Below are 13,961 nucleotides of genomic sequence, written 5' to 3' on the forward strand. Positions count from 1 at the left end.
TTTCGGAAAAGCTTTTACTGCTAGCCGCAAGCTTTGGAAGACACCTGTGCAAAAGTTTTAGAGCAACTGAATGTTAGCACGAAGAACAAACGCATCACCCTTATTTATTATTTAATCGTTTTATTTATAGTACCTCACTTTAAAAATTACGTTATACCAATATTACATTAAATGTGGTTTGTTTCGTTTATTACATGGGTGTTGGGTTGTGTGGTGTTTTGTTTTGTTGTGTTCTCTCTATTTCGGCTGTTGCATAGATAGACGTTTGTGTTTTCTGGGGATTTTGTTTGTATGGGTTTACATTTATGGTTTATAATAGATATTTCTGTATACGCATATTTGATAATCCAAAATGTACTATAATATTGAGTGGTTAAAGGTTACACTTATACGTTTAGTTAGCTTACGGTTACATGTATTATTTCATTAGTTTTTAGTTTTCCAGTGATCCATTTTCCATTTTCCATTCTCCATTTTCCGTTTCCCCCGTCATTTTCAAATTTCTGGGCTTTTTTTAATTGCTCTTGCGGCAATCGTAACAATGTTATGATATTTTGCTTCTGTTTATTGTTTTTTTTTTTTAACTTTTATATATGCTAATCGTACTTCATATGCTTTCATTAATTTACAATGATATACAGTTTTGCTATAAAACACTTGTGAATCCAACTAAAGATAATAGGAATAGAATTAAATAATGTCGAGTATAAGTTAAGCATATTGCATTCAGTTCTACGGATGATCTATAACGCTAAAATAAATTAGTTTCCAACTTTGATTTTCAAATTCCACATATGTGTATACCTCTACCCCTCTGCCTCTTCCACTAACCACTAAAAACTATATTCAAATGTATTTACATATGTTGTTTTCCACCACGAATCTCCGGATTCGGATTCGCCTAAACTGAGATGAAACCAAAAATAATCAAAGTTTCCTCAGATACTGCATTACTATATATATGTAGATGTATATCCCACGTATTCATATTCGTATTCGTTTTCGTTTACGCTACTGGAAGTTATCATACATTTGGGGTTTGTTTTTGTTTTTAATTTGAAATTTTTTTAAATTTAAATTTACTATCCAAGCCGATGTCGCTGGAAAAATGTTCTATCTCATAAATAATAATTTCAAGGGGCATCTTAAACATGCCCGAAAGAAAACTATTTTAAATGTTCCACCGTAGATGTTCGGGTTTATTATATATATTATATGCTTCAATTTTGTTGTGTTCCGATACTAACGTTAGAAATTTTACAAATTCACTTGGAGGATTCCAAGTAAATATCCATATATATATACATATATCTATATATAGGTGCGTATTTATTGGTTGACTTCTCTTATATACTCGTATAAGTTTTCGATTTGTTGGCAAATTTCTACTATTTTTCCTTTTTTTTTTCTTTATCAAAAATACACTTTATTTCACGTTTTACTTCAATTCTACACAATGTACTTTCAACGTATCATAAATTCAATTTTTAAATGAAATCAAAACTAAGTGGCTTCAGGACGCTTCCGTAAAATTCATATAACTTTCTGATTTTCATCTGGGCTGGTTGGTTGGTTTTACATGCTAATGGATCTAATTGCTAGGACCTTGATAATTTGGTGTCTATTCTATTTTAAGGTATTTCCTCATTCCTGCCCTCGCTCCCAACCGATAAACGGTGTGGTTTAAAGCATTTGATTTGATTCAAGTGTTTCTTCGCTCTTCGCGCTATGGTTTGTTTTTTTTGTTTGGGCCTGGCTTTACGGTTTTCACGGCGCTCTTTCAGTCTCACATAAAGCGAAAATAATGTTGGATGTTGGTGTGGAGGGGAGGGGAGGGAGAAAACTAAAATCAGAATTCTGCTACTTTTTTGCTTAAAACTACGATTTGCTCCTCATTCAAAATTCTCAGAATGGTTACAAGTTATATCTGTATCTGTATCCGTATACGTATACGTACGTTTATGCATATTTTATGTCCAATAAAAACGAACTACTCTCCCAGCCGGGAGCCCCAAAAACTAATTCATTATCTTTCGAGTTTAGGCAAAGCAAAATTCATGTTTCCTGTACGATCTATATATATATATATCTGCATATCTTCCTTTCTTTCTCTTTACGGTCTGCTTACACGGCTAGAACAAAGGACTTTGAGAACCTACATCTATTTAACTATGTTCCGTATAATGTAGATAAAGCATATTTCTTGTTGTATTTACAATTTATACACATCTCAATTGTGTAATTAATGTCCATCTAGTTTTAATCGTATTTGTGATTGGATTACTCTTGGGAAGTTCGAGATGGGTGGGGGGGTATCTATCTGTCTATCTGCCTATCCGACTGTTCCGACGACTGCTCCTAGCTCTCCTACTGTTTGGACATTCGCAAATGAAACTGCATCAGCTTGCGCTTCCAGTGCTTGTAATTAAATCTAAACTTGATGTCCTCGGACTTGGCCACGCCGGCAATCGTTTCCATCTCTTGCTGATTATGCTCCAGCTGCTGCTGATGCTGCTGCTGCTCCTGCTCCTGATCGTGCCTCTGGTTCCGCGGCTGATCCTGCTTTCAACGCTTTTGTTTGGACGATTTCTTGCGCTTGCTGGTTCCAGTAGCTGCTATTGTGGCCGTGGCTGTGGCTGTTGCTGGAGGTGCAACAGCCGGTCCGCTGACCAACGCTGATATGCTGGCAAACGGCGTGGTGCTGGCCGTGCTGGTACTGGTGCCTGGGCCGCCACCAGCTCCTCCTACTCCTACTCCCACTCCTACTCCTAGTCCACCGGTGCTGCCCATTATTGCCGCAGCGTGCAGTGATTCTCAACTACGCTCGGGCGTGCCATGGTGCTGATAGATCTGCTGAAGCTGCTGCTGCTGCTGCTGCTGTTGTTGCTGTTGGCTATGCACCACCTGGCTGCTTGACGTCACCACGTCCTGCTGCATGTGCTGCGGATGGTGGCCCTGGTGGGGCGACTGCTGTTGCTGCATATGCACCACATGCTGCTGCATGTGCTGCGGCGTGGGCGGCCCCTGGGACGAGCTGTGATGCTGCGGCGTGCTATGATGCTGGGGCGTTGGCGGATGCGGCGACGGACTGTACGGGAACTGTTGCTGCAACATATGCAACTGTTGCATAAATAAATCAGATTGTTTTTAATTGTTCTATCGGTTAGTCAAAGCTGGCAGGCTCTTGTGCGTGCGCGAGTGCGCCGCGTGAGCTACTTACCGAGTTCTCCTGACTGTGCTCGATAATCTCAATGCTGCCGGTGGTGTTGCCCGAGGTGTTCAGCAGCGAGACGCCGCTGGTGTTAGCCACCACGTCGTACTTGCCCCGCTTGAAGCGGCCGTAGAGCGAGCTGTAGGGCAGGTTGTAGTGGATGGCCGCCTGATTGATGGACATTTGGCCAACGCTGCGTGGCGGAGGGAAAGGGGGATACGACGATACGAGAGTGTGGATTAGTGGGCCAAGATCCAGACTCGAAACAAAGACTCTTACCGCACTGAGTTGAGGGCCTCGTTCATGGCGTCTTCGGACCATGGTGTGGGATTCGAACGCGACAGCTCAATGCCCTCCCGCTTGCAGCGTCCGTAAAGTGTTCCTTTGTGGCAGTGAAGTGGAGTGAAGGGGAGAGAGTGGGATTAGTTTTGGGATACTGGACACACGAGAGACACGAGAGCAAAGTATACAACGCGAGAGAAACAGCCAGGGACAGAGGGTGAATCGACCGTGGATCATCAGAAGAGAAGCAACGACGAGAACTTGTGGACAAAATTTCAATCCCGGACTTGGACTTGGATTTGGATTTGGGGCCGACTCACCTGTGGGTATGCCAAACTCAGCGCTGGCTTTCTGTACAGAGGTATTACCCGCCCGGATCGCCTCCAATGCACGCTCCAAGTCCTCGGGCGTCCACGTGGTTGGGGCGGCATTGAAGGGCGCCGCCAGGCGGATGCCCTCACGACGCGCTATCTTGTAGAGCGTCGATGAGGGTATGCCAAAGGCTTTGGACGCCTTATTGGCGGATATTTGGCCCGAGCGCAACGCCTCCAAGGCGTTCTGCAGGGCATCCTCGTTCCACGACTTGGTGCCGCCCTCCTTCTTGGGCGTTTCGATGCCCAGGCGATGAGCACGCTGCCAGAGGGTGGTCGATGGGATGCCATAAATGGCAGATGCTTTCGTCAGGCTCATGTTTTGGTTCTTTAATGCATCTAAAGCTGAATTCATATCATCTTGTGTCCAAGCTTTGGGACCATTAAACTGACCTTTCTCGCCAGAGCCAGAGCCAGCCCCACCACCCATGCCCCCACCACCACCAGCACCACCGGGGCCGCAAACGCTGCCGCCCAGCCCTCCTCCTCCTCCTCCATGCTGCTGATCCAAGTTCGTGTAGTGCGGCTCCTTCTGATCGTGCGGCGAACCGTTCGCGATCATCATCGAATCCTCGCTCGTGTCCGAATTGTACATATCTGCCGCAGGACGAGAGGTATAGAGGATCGTTAGCAATCGTTTAGGGACATTAGCACTAGGATGTTCTAGTGGGTCTAGCAGCACTCACCCATATGCCCTGAGGACATCATGTTGACAATCTCCGGCGTTATAATCATCCCCGGCTCGTGCTTTATCTGGCTCGGATCAATCTCCATGACAGTTGCCCCACCCATCTCCGCGTGCGTCACATGCCCACCATGCTGGGCGTGTACAGCTGCTGCGGCTGCCGCTGCCGCCGCCTGCTGCTGCTGCTGCTGGTGGTGCTGTTGCTGCTGCTGTTGTTGATGCTGCTGCTGCTGCTGCTGTTGCTGCTGCTGCTGCTGCTGGGCCTGACTCTGGGCCATCAGCTGCTGGGCATGGAGGTGTTGCTGCTGCTGCTGCTGGGCCTGATGATGGGCATGCTGCTGCTGGGCCTGGGAGAGCGCGTGCTGCTGGGCAGCCGCCAAGTGCTTGGCATCGATCACCTCGCTCTTGATGTGCTGCACCAGGTTCGAGTTGCTCTCGTCCCCGGTATGGTGATGGGCTATCGAGTGCATGGGAGATTGATCGAGTCGGTGGATCTGCTGCGCCAGGTGATTGTCAATGTCGAGCGGTTCGGTGGGATCTAAACGAAAACAAAAGGAAGAATGCCTTGCGTTAGCTTTGATCGAGCCAGGAGAGTCCACGCTGCTTGGATCGGTGCCCTCTACGCTACCGATAACTCACTTGATAGATCGCGTGTGTCCGTGCTGGGGTTGCACGACAGATCGACGTGCTCCGTTACGGTGACTGGTGTGGCAGATGGTGCTGGTGGCTCGGGTGTGAAGTCCAGGAATCCCATGGGCACGCCTAGCAGGCCTCCGTTCTGCGTGCGATCGAGATTCGTATACAAAGAACAAAACAGAAGACAAGATTAGCCTCGATATGGATGCGGGGGAAAGTGCAGGCGGGGGGAAATGGTCTGGACAGGACTGGGGGTTACGGTTGCCTATTGCCTAATGGGGGTCGCGCCCTCCCAGTTTCCTGGGGTGCAGGAGAGGCTGAAGAGTGAGACGGCGACACACTTACCATGCCCATGCCTAAACTAGTCATATTTTTTGTATCTTTTCCGTCGCGCGCTACTACAATTTGTGTGACGATGGCTTGGCCCGCTGCAGTCACTCCGCCGCTCACGCCCGTTGCATTGTTCGAGTGGCTGGACGAGTTGGACGACGGCGAGGCCAGGGATTGCTCTGTCTTGCAGATTTTGCTCGGCCTGTTCTCGTGATCGTGGCCGTGCTCGTGCTCCTGCTCGTGCTCGTGGTCGTGGGAGTGTGACAGATTGTGTGAGTGATCGTGGGAGTGGTCGTGGTCGTGGTCGTGATCGTGTTCGTGGTCCACGTCCGACTCGTCACCGGTCCCCGGCACGGGTATATAATTGCCCTCGGCCGTCTGCTGTAGGCTCACAATGGAGGTCTGGCTGTGGCTCTGGCTCTGACTCTGGCCCTGCAGAAGCAGCGTCTGCGAGTGGTGGTGGGCCGGCTGTGGCTGCTGGGAGACGCTGCTGCTGCCGCTGGCGCTGACGCTGCCTCCGCCCAGTTGCAGATCCGGAGACTTGGATCGCTTGAGTCGCGACTTGCGCGTCGTCGGCTGTAGCCCGGGCTGCGACTGCAGACCGCCTGCTCCGCTGCCGCTGCTCCCACTCGCTGTCGCGCTGAGCAGCTGTCCGCCCAAAGATGCACTGCCACTGGCCACTCCGTGGTGCGTCAGCAAGGCGTTGATTTGCTGCTGTTGCTGCTGCTGCTGGGCATGCACCTGCGCCTGCTGTTGCTGGTGTTGCTCCTGCTGGTGGGCCTGCGCCTGGGCTTGGGCCTGTGCTTGGGCCTGGGCCTGGGCTTGGTGGTGCTGGTGGTGGTGCTGCTGCTGCTGCTGCTCGAGCGGCGGCGATGCTGCTCCCCCCGACACTATGCTCGGGTTGACGATGCTCCCCACGACCGCCTGCTGGATGTTCTCCGACACGGTTATTGTCGCTGTGGCCGCGTCGTTCAAGTCATCCGCGTTTTCCGCTGTCTCGCAGAGGCCTTTGATCTTCAATTGTTCGGCGGTGCGCAAGAGGCCCTGCAATAGAAAAACCAAAGGAAAATGGGGATGAGTGATGCGATTCGAGACAAAATACATGTCGTGTGCATGACCCACAGGCTCGTTTCGAGTCTGCCCAATAAGAATCGTTTTGTTGTGAAACAGTGAAGATTTCATCTACTCTTTTCTATCTCTCTAAACACGATCCATTGATTGATTTCTCTCTGGCCGGCGGCCAGGGCGGATTGGATTTAATTGAAAAAAAAGCCTACTGTTCTGTGGAAAGTTGAAAGAGTTCCAAGAACCACGCCCGTTCCGGCTGATACACCGGACACACACCGTCGCACATCGCACATCGCAGAGGATGCGGGACAGGGACACCCCTGAGAATACATAACGGAGCTTAGGTGATGGAAATTCCGTCCGTCCATGGAACGCTGTGACAGTCATTACGGCGTCGCTTGTCTTGGCATGGTCACCAGTGTCCACAGTCCTCCGCAGTGGTGTCCATCCAAAGCAGAGTCCCAGATCCAACAACACTTTCGCCAATGCCAACGCCAACGCCCACACCCCAACCCCAACCCACCCCCCTCTCTCAGTCCCAATCCGCTGCAGTTGGCAGTCGACAGTCGACAGTCGCCGCAGCAATTGGACAGACAAATATTTACTTCACAAGTTTTTCTTTTAAGCAGTGCGCAAGTGGACGAGGCAGAAGCCTCCGTCCGTCCGTTCGTCCATCCATCCGGATGCCCCCCCCCCTACGCTTCAGAGCCTGGCGACCCCTCCTCCCTCGTCCATTTTATACATTTTTTTCATGCTTCGCATTTTAAATTAAAAATACGGAAAAAACACAACGCCGCACGCACACTCCCACCCCCACTCCTTCTCTACTCCGGAGAAGAGATGCTAAAGAAAAAATTCTTATTACCGCCTTTCAGGGCGGGCCAGGAATGGGTTTGTGCGGGGTTTCGGATGGCATGGGCATGGGCATGGGCATGGAATGGAGTCCGGGGAGGTCTCCTTGCGAAACAGAAAAGAAATTAAGGCGAAAAATTGAGTAGGTTGAAATTTGTGTACCCGTTCTTTCGGTTCGCTCAAGCCGCAACGAAATATCCACCCCCCGCACGCCCCCAAACGCCCCCCCTCCCTTGGGCCATCGTCCAGTTTGTGTGTTTTAAAAAAGAAAATCTTTTCTTCTTCGACAGAAAGAAGGACGAAAAAAAGGGGAAGGCGGGGAGGGGGGAGGGGCAGGGACCGGGGCAAGGAGGCCGGTAGAGCAGATGAAGAATCCTTCGAATAAATGAAAGAAAAAATTTTCTTGTGCTCGCTGGAGATGCAAATGGCAGGCGCCGGAAACGGAACTACAGCGCAGGCGGTGGCCAAAAGAGTGGGGATTGAGTGGGGGCGAGCAAGAGCAGGGGGGGGGGGAGGGTGAGGGCGGAATGTCGGGGCAAGGATGCATGATTGCTTTTATGGGTGAGTGGGTGTGTGTGGGTGTGAGTGGGTGTGTGTCTGTGGATGAAGAGTTCGGACTGTGGTTTCTGCCACTGCCACAGCCACTTGCTCTGCTCATCAACGCCAAGGCTGCCTCCCCTTACCCCTTAACCCTTCCCCACCCCCTTACCTTATTTATTTAAAAAAATATTAAAATAATAAGAAAAAAAAACAACAAACATAACAAATTTACGCAACTTTTTGCACTGGGACTGCGACTGGGACTGGCACTTTCTTTTCTTCTGCCTGTCCGGCACTTTATTAACGACAAGAGGAGAGGGAGAGGAGGGGAGGGCAGAGAAGGCCGAGACGGCGACGAAGAAGAAATTAAGAAAAAAAGAGTTCGGGCCAGAAATTTAAATAAATTGTGGCAAGGAGTAGCGAGGGGGGAAGGAGTGGTGGGTGGAGGTCCTGGGAAGGTGCGCCAACCCAAGGCGAACCCAATCCCTTTCCAGCCTCTTGGGCTCCTTCTTCCTTCTTCCTCCTTGGCACCAATTTTTTATTCCTCTTTGGTGAATTTTCTTGTTTTTAATTACGACAGCGACAGAGAGGGCAGGACACAGGACACAGCGCACAGGGAGAGAGAGAGAGAGCTCTCTAATGGCCAGAAGGGACACGCAGGACAGCCGGACAGCCCACTACAGAGAGACTTGGCCGGACTCCTCCGGGTCTTATGTAAAGCAATACGAAGAAAAAAGGTCCTGCGTGGAAAAGGTCTTGAGAAAAATGCGAAAAAAAATGGTGTGGCCATTGAGGCAGACGAGGAGCAGCAGCAGTGGGTATGTACTCGCCCAGGGAGATCCATATGGAGAACCGGGGAAATGGCAACAGCTAACCCAAAAACAAGAACAAAATCCAAAAAAGGCTGGGAAAATAGAGGTAAAAGCAAGGCAAAATCAGTGCCAGCACATGCCACCCCCTTGTGGCAGCCTGATAATCTCTTCCCCTGCCCCCGCACACCCTCCACTCGCACTCGCACTCGCACACCCAATGCAAATTCCAATTAAAAACTCTTCATGTGCTAAAGTCAAATCAAAGAGAGAGAGAGAGGGAGAGGGACAAAGAGGGAGATGCTTAAGAGACCCAAACACAGAGAAGGGGGTGGCGTGGAGAGGAGTGGCGAGGAGGGGGGCTCTCTTTGTGCCCCATTGAAATTCTAACGCAATTAGTGCATGAAAATAAAGCGTCAATGCTGCGTTGCGTATGAGTGATATATGGCTTAAATGGCAGCAGTTCGATCCCTCCATCATCCAAGCCTGGCTAAAGCCCCGTTAGAGGTCAGACCCCAGTGCCAGTCCCCTTTCGGTCATAATTGAAAAGCGAGACCAGCGACCAGCTGACAACGGAGTAAAAGGAAAAAAAGGAGCAGAGGAACAAAATGGCATCAAATGGCTAGCGGAGAAAAATCGCTTGGAGTTGGAAACATGCATACAAAAAAAACTATGAACACAACGCCCGATCAAAGAGGAAAGCAAAATCAGTCTCTAAGCCATAACTGCAGTCGTGACGGGACGGGACTGGTCTGGGGGGAGAACCCATCCATGTGGACCCCAAATGGTCTGATAACGTGGAGGCGCAAAAAGTGTGCTCTGGGAAGTGTCTGATGAGGGTATTCGCATAGTATTGTAGGTATTGTAGGTATTCTAGGTCCTTCTTTCTGTTTAAATCTATCATTGAATCTATGCCAAAGGCTCTTTTTCTCTCTCTACCTATGCCAAAGGCCCTTTTTCTCTCTCTATCTAAGCCTCATTCTCTTCCAATATGCATTACATTTCTACACACATTTATATTCCCTTTTTTTCGGCATACAATGCATTCCCTTGGCGAACGACAGGTACAGTCCCAGCAGGAGTCCCCCAAAGAAAATCGATAATTACTAATGTAACTAAATACAATTAAAGTACACAAAAAAGAAGAAAGGAACACACACACACACAGAGAGAGAGCTGGCCCGTGGCAGAGACAAATGGACGGAAGGAAGGAAGGAAGGAAGGGCGGCACACAACAACAACTGAAGCGGCGAAAAAATCGGTGGAAAATGCGCTTACTTACAGCCCAGTTGGCAAATGGGCAACCCAGGATGCTGGCCCACTTCCCCCCCTGCAGCCCCTGCCCCTGCCCCAGACCCTGCCGCTGTCCTCTCGAGGACTATCAAAGACAATGGCGGCACATTCAAGGGTTTAAAATTTCACCATTTGCATTTCTTTTTTTTCCACCCTCCCCTCCCCCCACCCCTCCCTCTATGTACCCCAGTAATTTCATTTCATTTACCATTTTTTATTATTTTTTTTTTGTTTTTGGTTTCCTATCTTTATCTTCCCATCATTATTATTTTTTGTCGCTCTTTTCTGGTGTTTTTTTTTTTGTGCATGCATTTGTCATTGAAGTTCGGTTTTTTGTTTCTTTTTCGGGAGTCGAATTCGCGGCTTGATTAAATGCCCATTGAAGATGAATGAATACTGCCGTCCTGCACAGCCCCTGAGGAAAATTAAGAGCCCCCCCCGCATTGGAACTGGAGTACCCAATTTATCTGTATCGGGATTTCCGCCCGAACCATCTAAGGGTTGATCCAAACCAAATAATTGCATGCAAATGAGCCACTGACGGGTCGGTGGGTCGGTCGGTGGGTCGGTTCGGGCCGCATGCAAATCTCCATAATCCCCCCCTCCTCGTGCCCCACCAGCGAGGGGGGAGGCAGAAGGTCGGCCGTGTGCAGATTTGCATTTTAACATGTTTTTGGCACACCAAGAGAGGGAGTGAGAGAAGCTCCTTTCAGTGACATCCTCGGTGGATTCTCACCTCAAAGAAATCATCAAACACTCGTAAGTCTAGACCTTCAACGACAATCTAATGCGTGGGTACAGTCGATACAGTCGAGTCCCAGTCGTGGGGTGGCCCCCGACTCATACAGGAGAGCGGCGTCCGAGCCCGAGAACTGGCCTCAAGATGGTCCGCAATCGCATCGACACGCGCTCTCTTTTCGGGTCAAAGCTCTAAAATAAGACCCGAAAGAGAGCAAGCGGGCCACCTTGTATGCTTTTCACCATGACATGCCTTTTGAGCGCTCTCTTTTTTTGCCATTTCTACACAATTTTAGGGAGAGAGCCTAGAACCAGCTCAAAGTCCAGCCCAAAAAATCGTATACCATAGAAGTATGTATCGGCGTTATTCATCTCACTATCTGTATTGCCTTTGGCTCTCCCTGAAGTTCGTTCTTTCTTGGGCAGGGATAAGAGGGGATTCATTAATGGATTTCCCACATTTCTGCCCAATAAAATCAAGTCTGAAGCGCGGAAGGCCACACCTAGGTTCAGTTTCTTATGGATTCACTTGGGGTTCCGCAACAAATCAATCTGAAACCATCTAAATCCCACGTCTCTTGCATTTAAATAAACGTATTTTTGTCTCTCTGTCCATCGGTTATTTGCCTTTCAATGGAATGGTTCGATTTTGGATATTTACCTGCAACGAGATGAAAGAAAAAGAGAAAATTAGCAAATTGGCGAAAATGTATAATTAATTTTTTGTGAAAAATTAACAACGTGTTTATGTATACAGGGGCTGCTGATTGTGTGCAAAAAATACAAAAATAATAATTTTTTAAAGAATCCCCAGGAACGGGGGAAACTTTTCGAAAGCGGAACCAAACCAGTCTCTGCCTCTGGCAGTGGCTTTGCCTCTGGCTCTGATGATCGGTGGAGCTGTTGTTGTTGGTTGATCATCGATGAGAAAACAAAATGGAGTCCAACCAACCACAACGTTAACCACTTTAACTAATTGCCTAACCAAAAGATACATATAGTATGTACATATGTACGATTTATGCCCACAGATACATAGATACATACATTTTTACTGGCCAACCAACAAACTTCATTCAAGTCCTGGGAAACTTTTTCAACTCCAACTAGAACTGCACTCAGAGCAGTGCAGGAGAGAGAGAGGAATTCAAAGGAAATCTATTTACGAAAAAGTAAAAAATACAAAATCAAATAAAACGAACAAAGACCAAAGGCACCAAAGGCACCAAATTGGTGCGCAAGTAAATTACGAAATTGCTTCAAATACTTATTGAGAGACTCACACGCCAGCGAGTGAGGGAGAGGGAGATGGAGAGGCGATGAACAGTGAAAGACGGACAAACAAAAGTCCGACGGCTCTTCCACCAAAACCAAAGCCAAAGCCAAAGCAAGAGAAATAATCAAATATTCGCCAACAGCAAAAGTTTATTGAACTTTTTTCGGCGTTTCTTTGGCCTGGCTTTTATTATACATATCTTCATTATGTTGTTGTTGTTAAGGTGTCCGGCAGTGTTATAAAACCAACAAACAACAACGATAACAAACGCATATTAATGAGCTTTGCAGGGGACGACGAAGCGACTTCGTGTGAGCGAGAGTGCGCTCGTGTCCAATTAACAGGCGAAAGAGTATTTGGCGGCATATTGAGATCATTAACTGATAACAAAGGTATAGAGAGAGAGGGAGAGATCTATTGCACTCTCTTCGCGGCCTATAGAGAGTAAAAGCACATGACAACACATGTGGCTGTTGCTCGGCCCTCAAGCGTCGTCGTAAAGCTTTAATATTGCATATTATTTGCAGCGGTAGAGACAAAGTAGAGAGAGAGAGAGAGAGAGAGAGAGAAAGAGCGACCTTCAATCATAAAAAGAGATAGAAATTGAGAGAGTAGACAAGCCACAACCAATGCCCAATAAAATACAACAAACTTGAGAGCAAAATGCACTTTTGGGCACTCACACACACGCACGCACACACAGAGAGCGGCCAAAAGCAAGAAAATGTATGAATGAACGGCACTGGCGCTCCCTTCATGCCTGCCTTCCTCCCTCCCTACCACAATCCAGTCGAACAAAGTGTGTGCTTAACGTAACGCCAAACCAGAATGCGAGGCTACGTAAAACGTAGAGCGCGACTTTTGATATTGAAATGGAATGGAGAGGGGCGGAGGAGGGGAGGGGCGGAAGCAAGGCACGAGAACAAAAACCATAAATTGATAGACCCAGAACGAGTGGAGCAAAGCAAAGCAAACGGTAAATGTCACGAGCACAACAGAGAAGAAAAGTAACAAAAAATAATCATAAAAATACTTAACACACACACACACATCAGCCAGAAGAAGCAGGCAAATAAAGGAAAACGAAAACCGAAAGCAGAGGGGAAAAAACAAGAGAGAATAAAGTAAAAGTTGAATTTTTCCAAAGAAACTGCAGAGCAAAACAGAGAATTACGCGAAAAATAATAATAATAAAAATACCAAAAGAGAGACGCAGAAGGAGAGCGACAGCGGGAGCAGAGCAAACAACGTGTGGGAGAAAGGGAAGAAGAGAGGGAGGGGGATAGCAGACCAGGCAAAATATATGAAAAGAAGGGCGACCTGAAGGGAAAGGGGTTGTTGATGATGGGGGGGAGAGATGAAAGCAGGAACAGCTAAGGCAATCGGGGGAGTGTTAGGTAGGTGCGACGCCAGCAGAGACGCAGCAGCAGCAGCAGCAGCCTTTTTATAGCCTTGTCTACGCGACCAAGAAGCAGACGGTTAAAGAGAAAATGTAGAAAAACGTGGCACAATAAGACGACGCGTCGTCTCAAAAAAGTGGTGGGGGGAGAGCATAAGAGCAAAAGAGCACAGAAGGAAGAAGCAATGCCAAAGGATGGTGCTGGGGGGTTGGGCTGGGGGTAAAAGGAGCTTTAACCAACAAACATGTGCGGAAAGAAGTTGCACAAGTGCCGGTTTACAACACACACAGAGAGAGTGTGAGTGGGTGCGGAGGGGAGAGGCATGCTAAGCAGCTGTTAAACAGGCAACAGCTGCTGCCACGAGACCAGAAGGGATACGGATGCTGCAGAGCTCGTCCAGAGTAACGGGAAATCCACAGGAGGAGAGTAGGGACTTTTGCTAGAGGCGGGAGGGCGGGGTATTGGCCATT

General features: G+C 48.3%; 1 protein-coding gene across 3 annotated transcripts in view; it reads right to left on the reverse strand.

The window, feature by feature from the left end:
• Positions 1-100: 100 nt before the first annotated feature.
• The window catches only part of psq (BTB-domain-containing protein pipsqueak), a 47,805-nt gene continuing 33,944 nt past the window's right edge, over positions 101-13,961 (reverse strand). The window contains exons 4-11 of one of the 3 annotated variants that reach the window (XM_033378391.1): positions 5,531-6,559; positions 5,189-5,327; positions 4,551-5,087; positions 4,258-4,461; positions 3,814-4,203; positions 3,491-3,593; positions 3,221-3,404; positions 2,815-3,120 (exon numbers count right to left, since the gene is read on the reverse strand). In XM_033378391.1, coding sequence (XP_033234282.1) covers positions 2,815-3,120; positions 3,221-3,404; positions 3,491-3,593; positions 3,814-4,203; positions 4,258-4,461; positions 4,551-5,087; positions 5,189-5,327; positions 5,531-6,559 — 2,892 coding nt within the window. Of the gene's footprint in view, positions 3,121-3,220; positions 3,405-3,490; positions 3,594-3,813; positions 4,462-4,550; positions 5,088-5,188; positions 5,328-5,530; positions 6,560-13,961 lie in introns of all 3 variants that reach the window. The other 2 variants (XM_033378390.1, XM_033378389.1) reach the window with 2 other exon arrangements.

Source organism: Drosophila pseudoobscura, chromosome 3, assembly GCF_009870125.1.
Source record: "Drosophila pseudoobscura strain MV-25-SWS-2005 chromosome 3, UCI_Dpse_MV25, whole genome shotgun sequence".
In the NCBI taxonomy this organism is placed as follows: Eukaryota; Metazoa; Arthropoda; class Insecta; order Diptera; family Drosophilidae; genus Drosophila; species Drosophila pseudoobscura.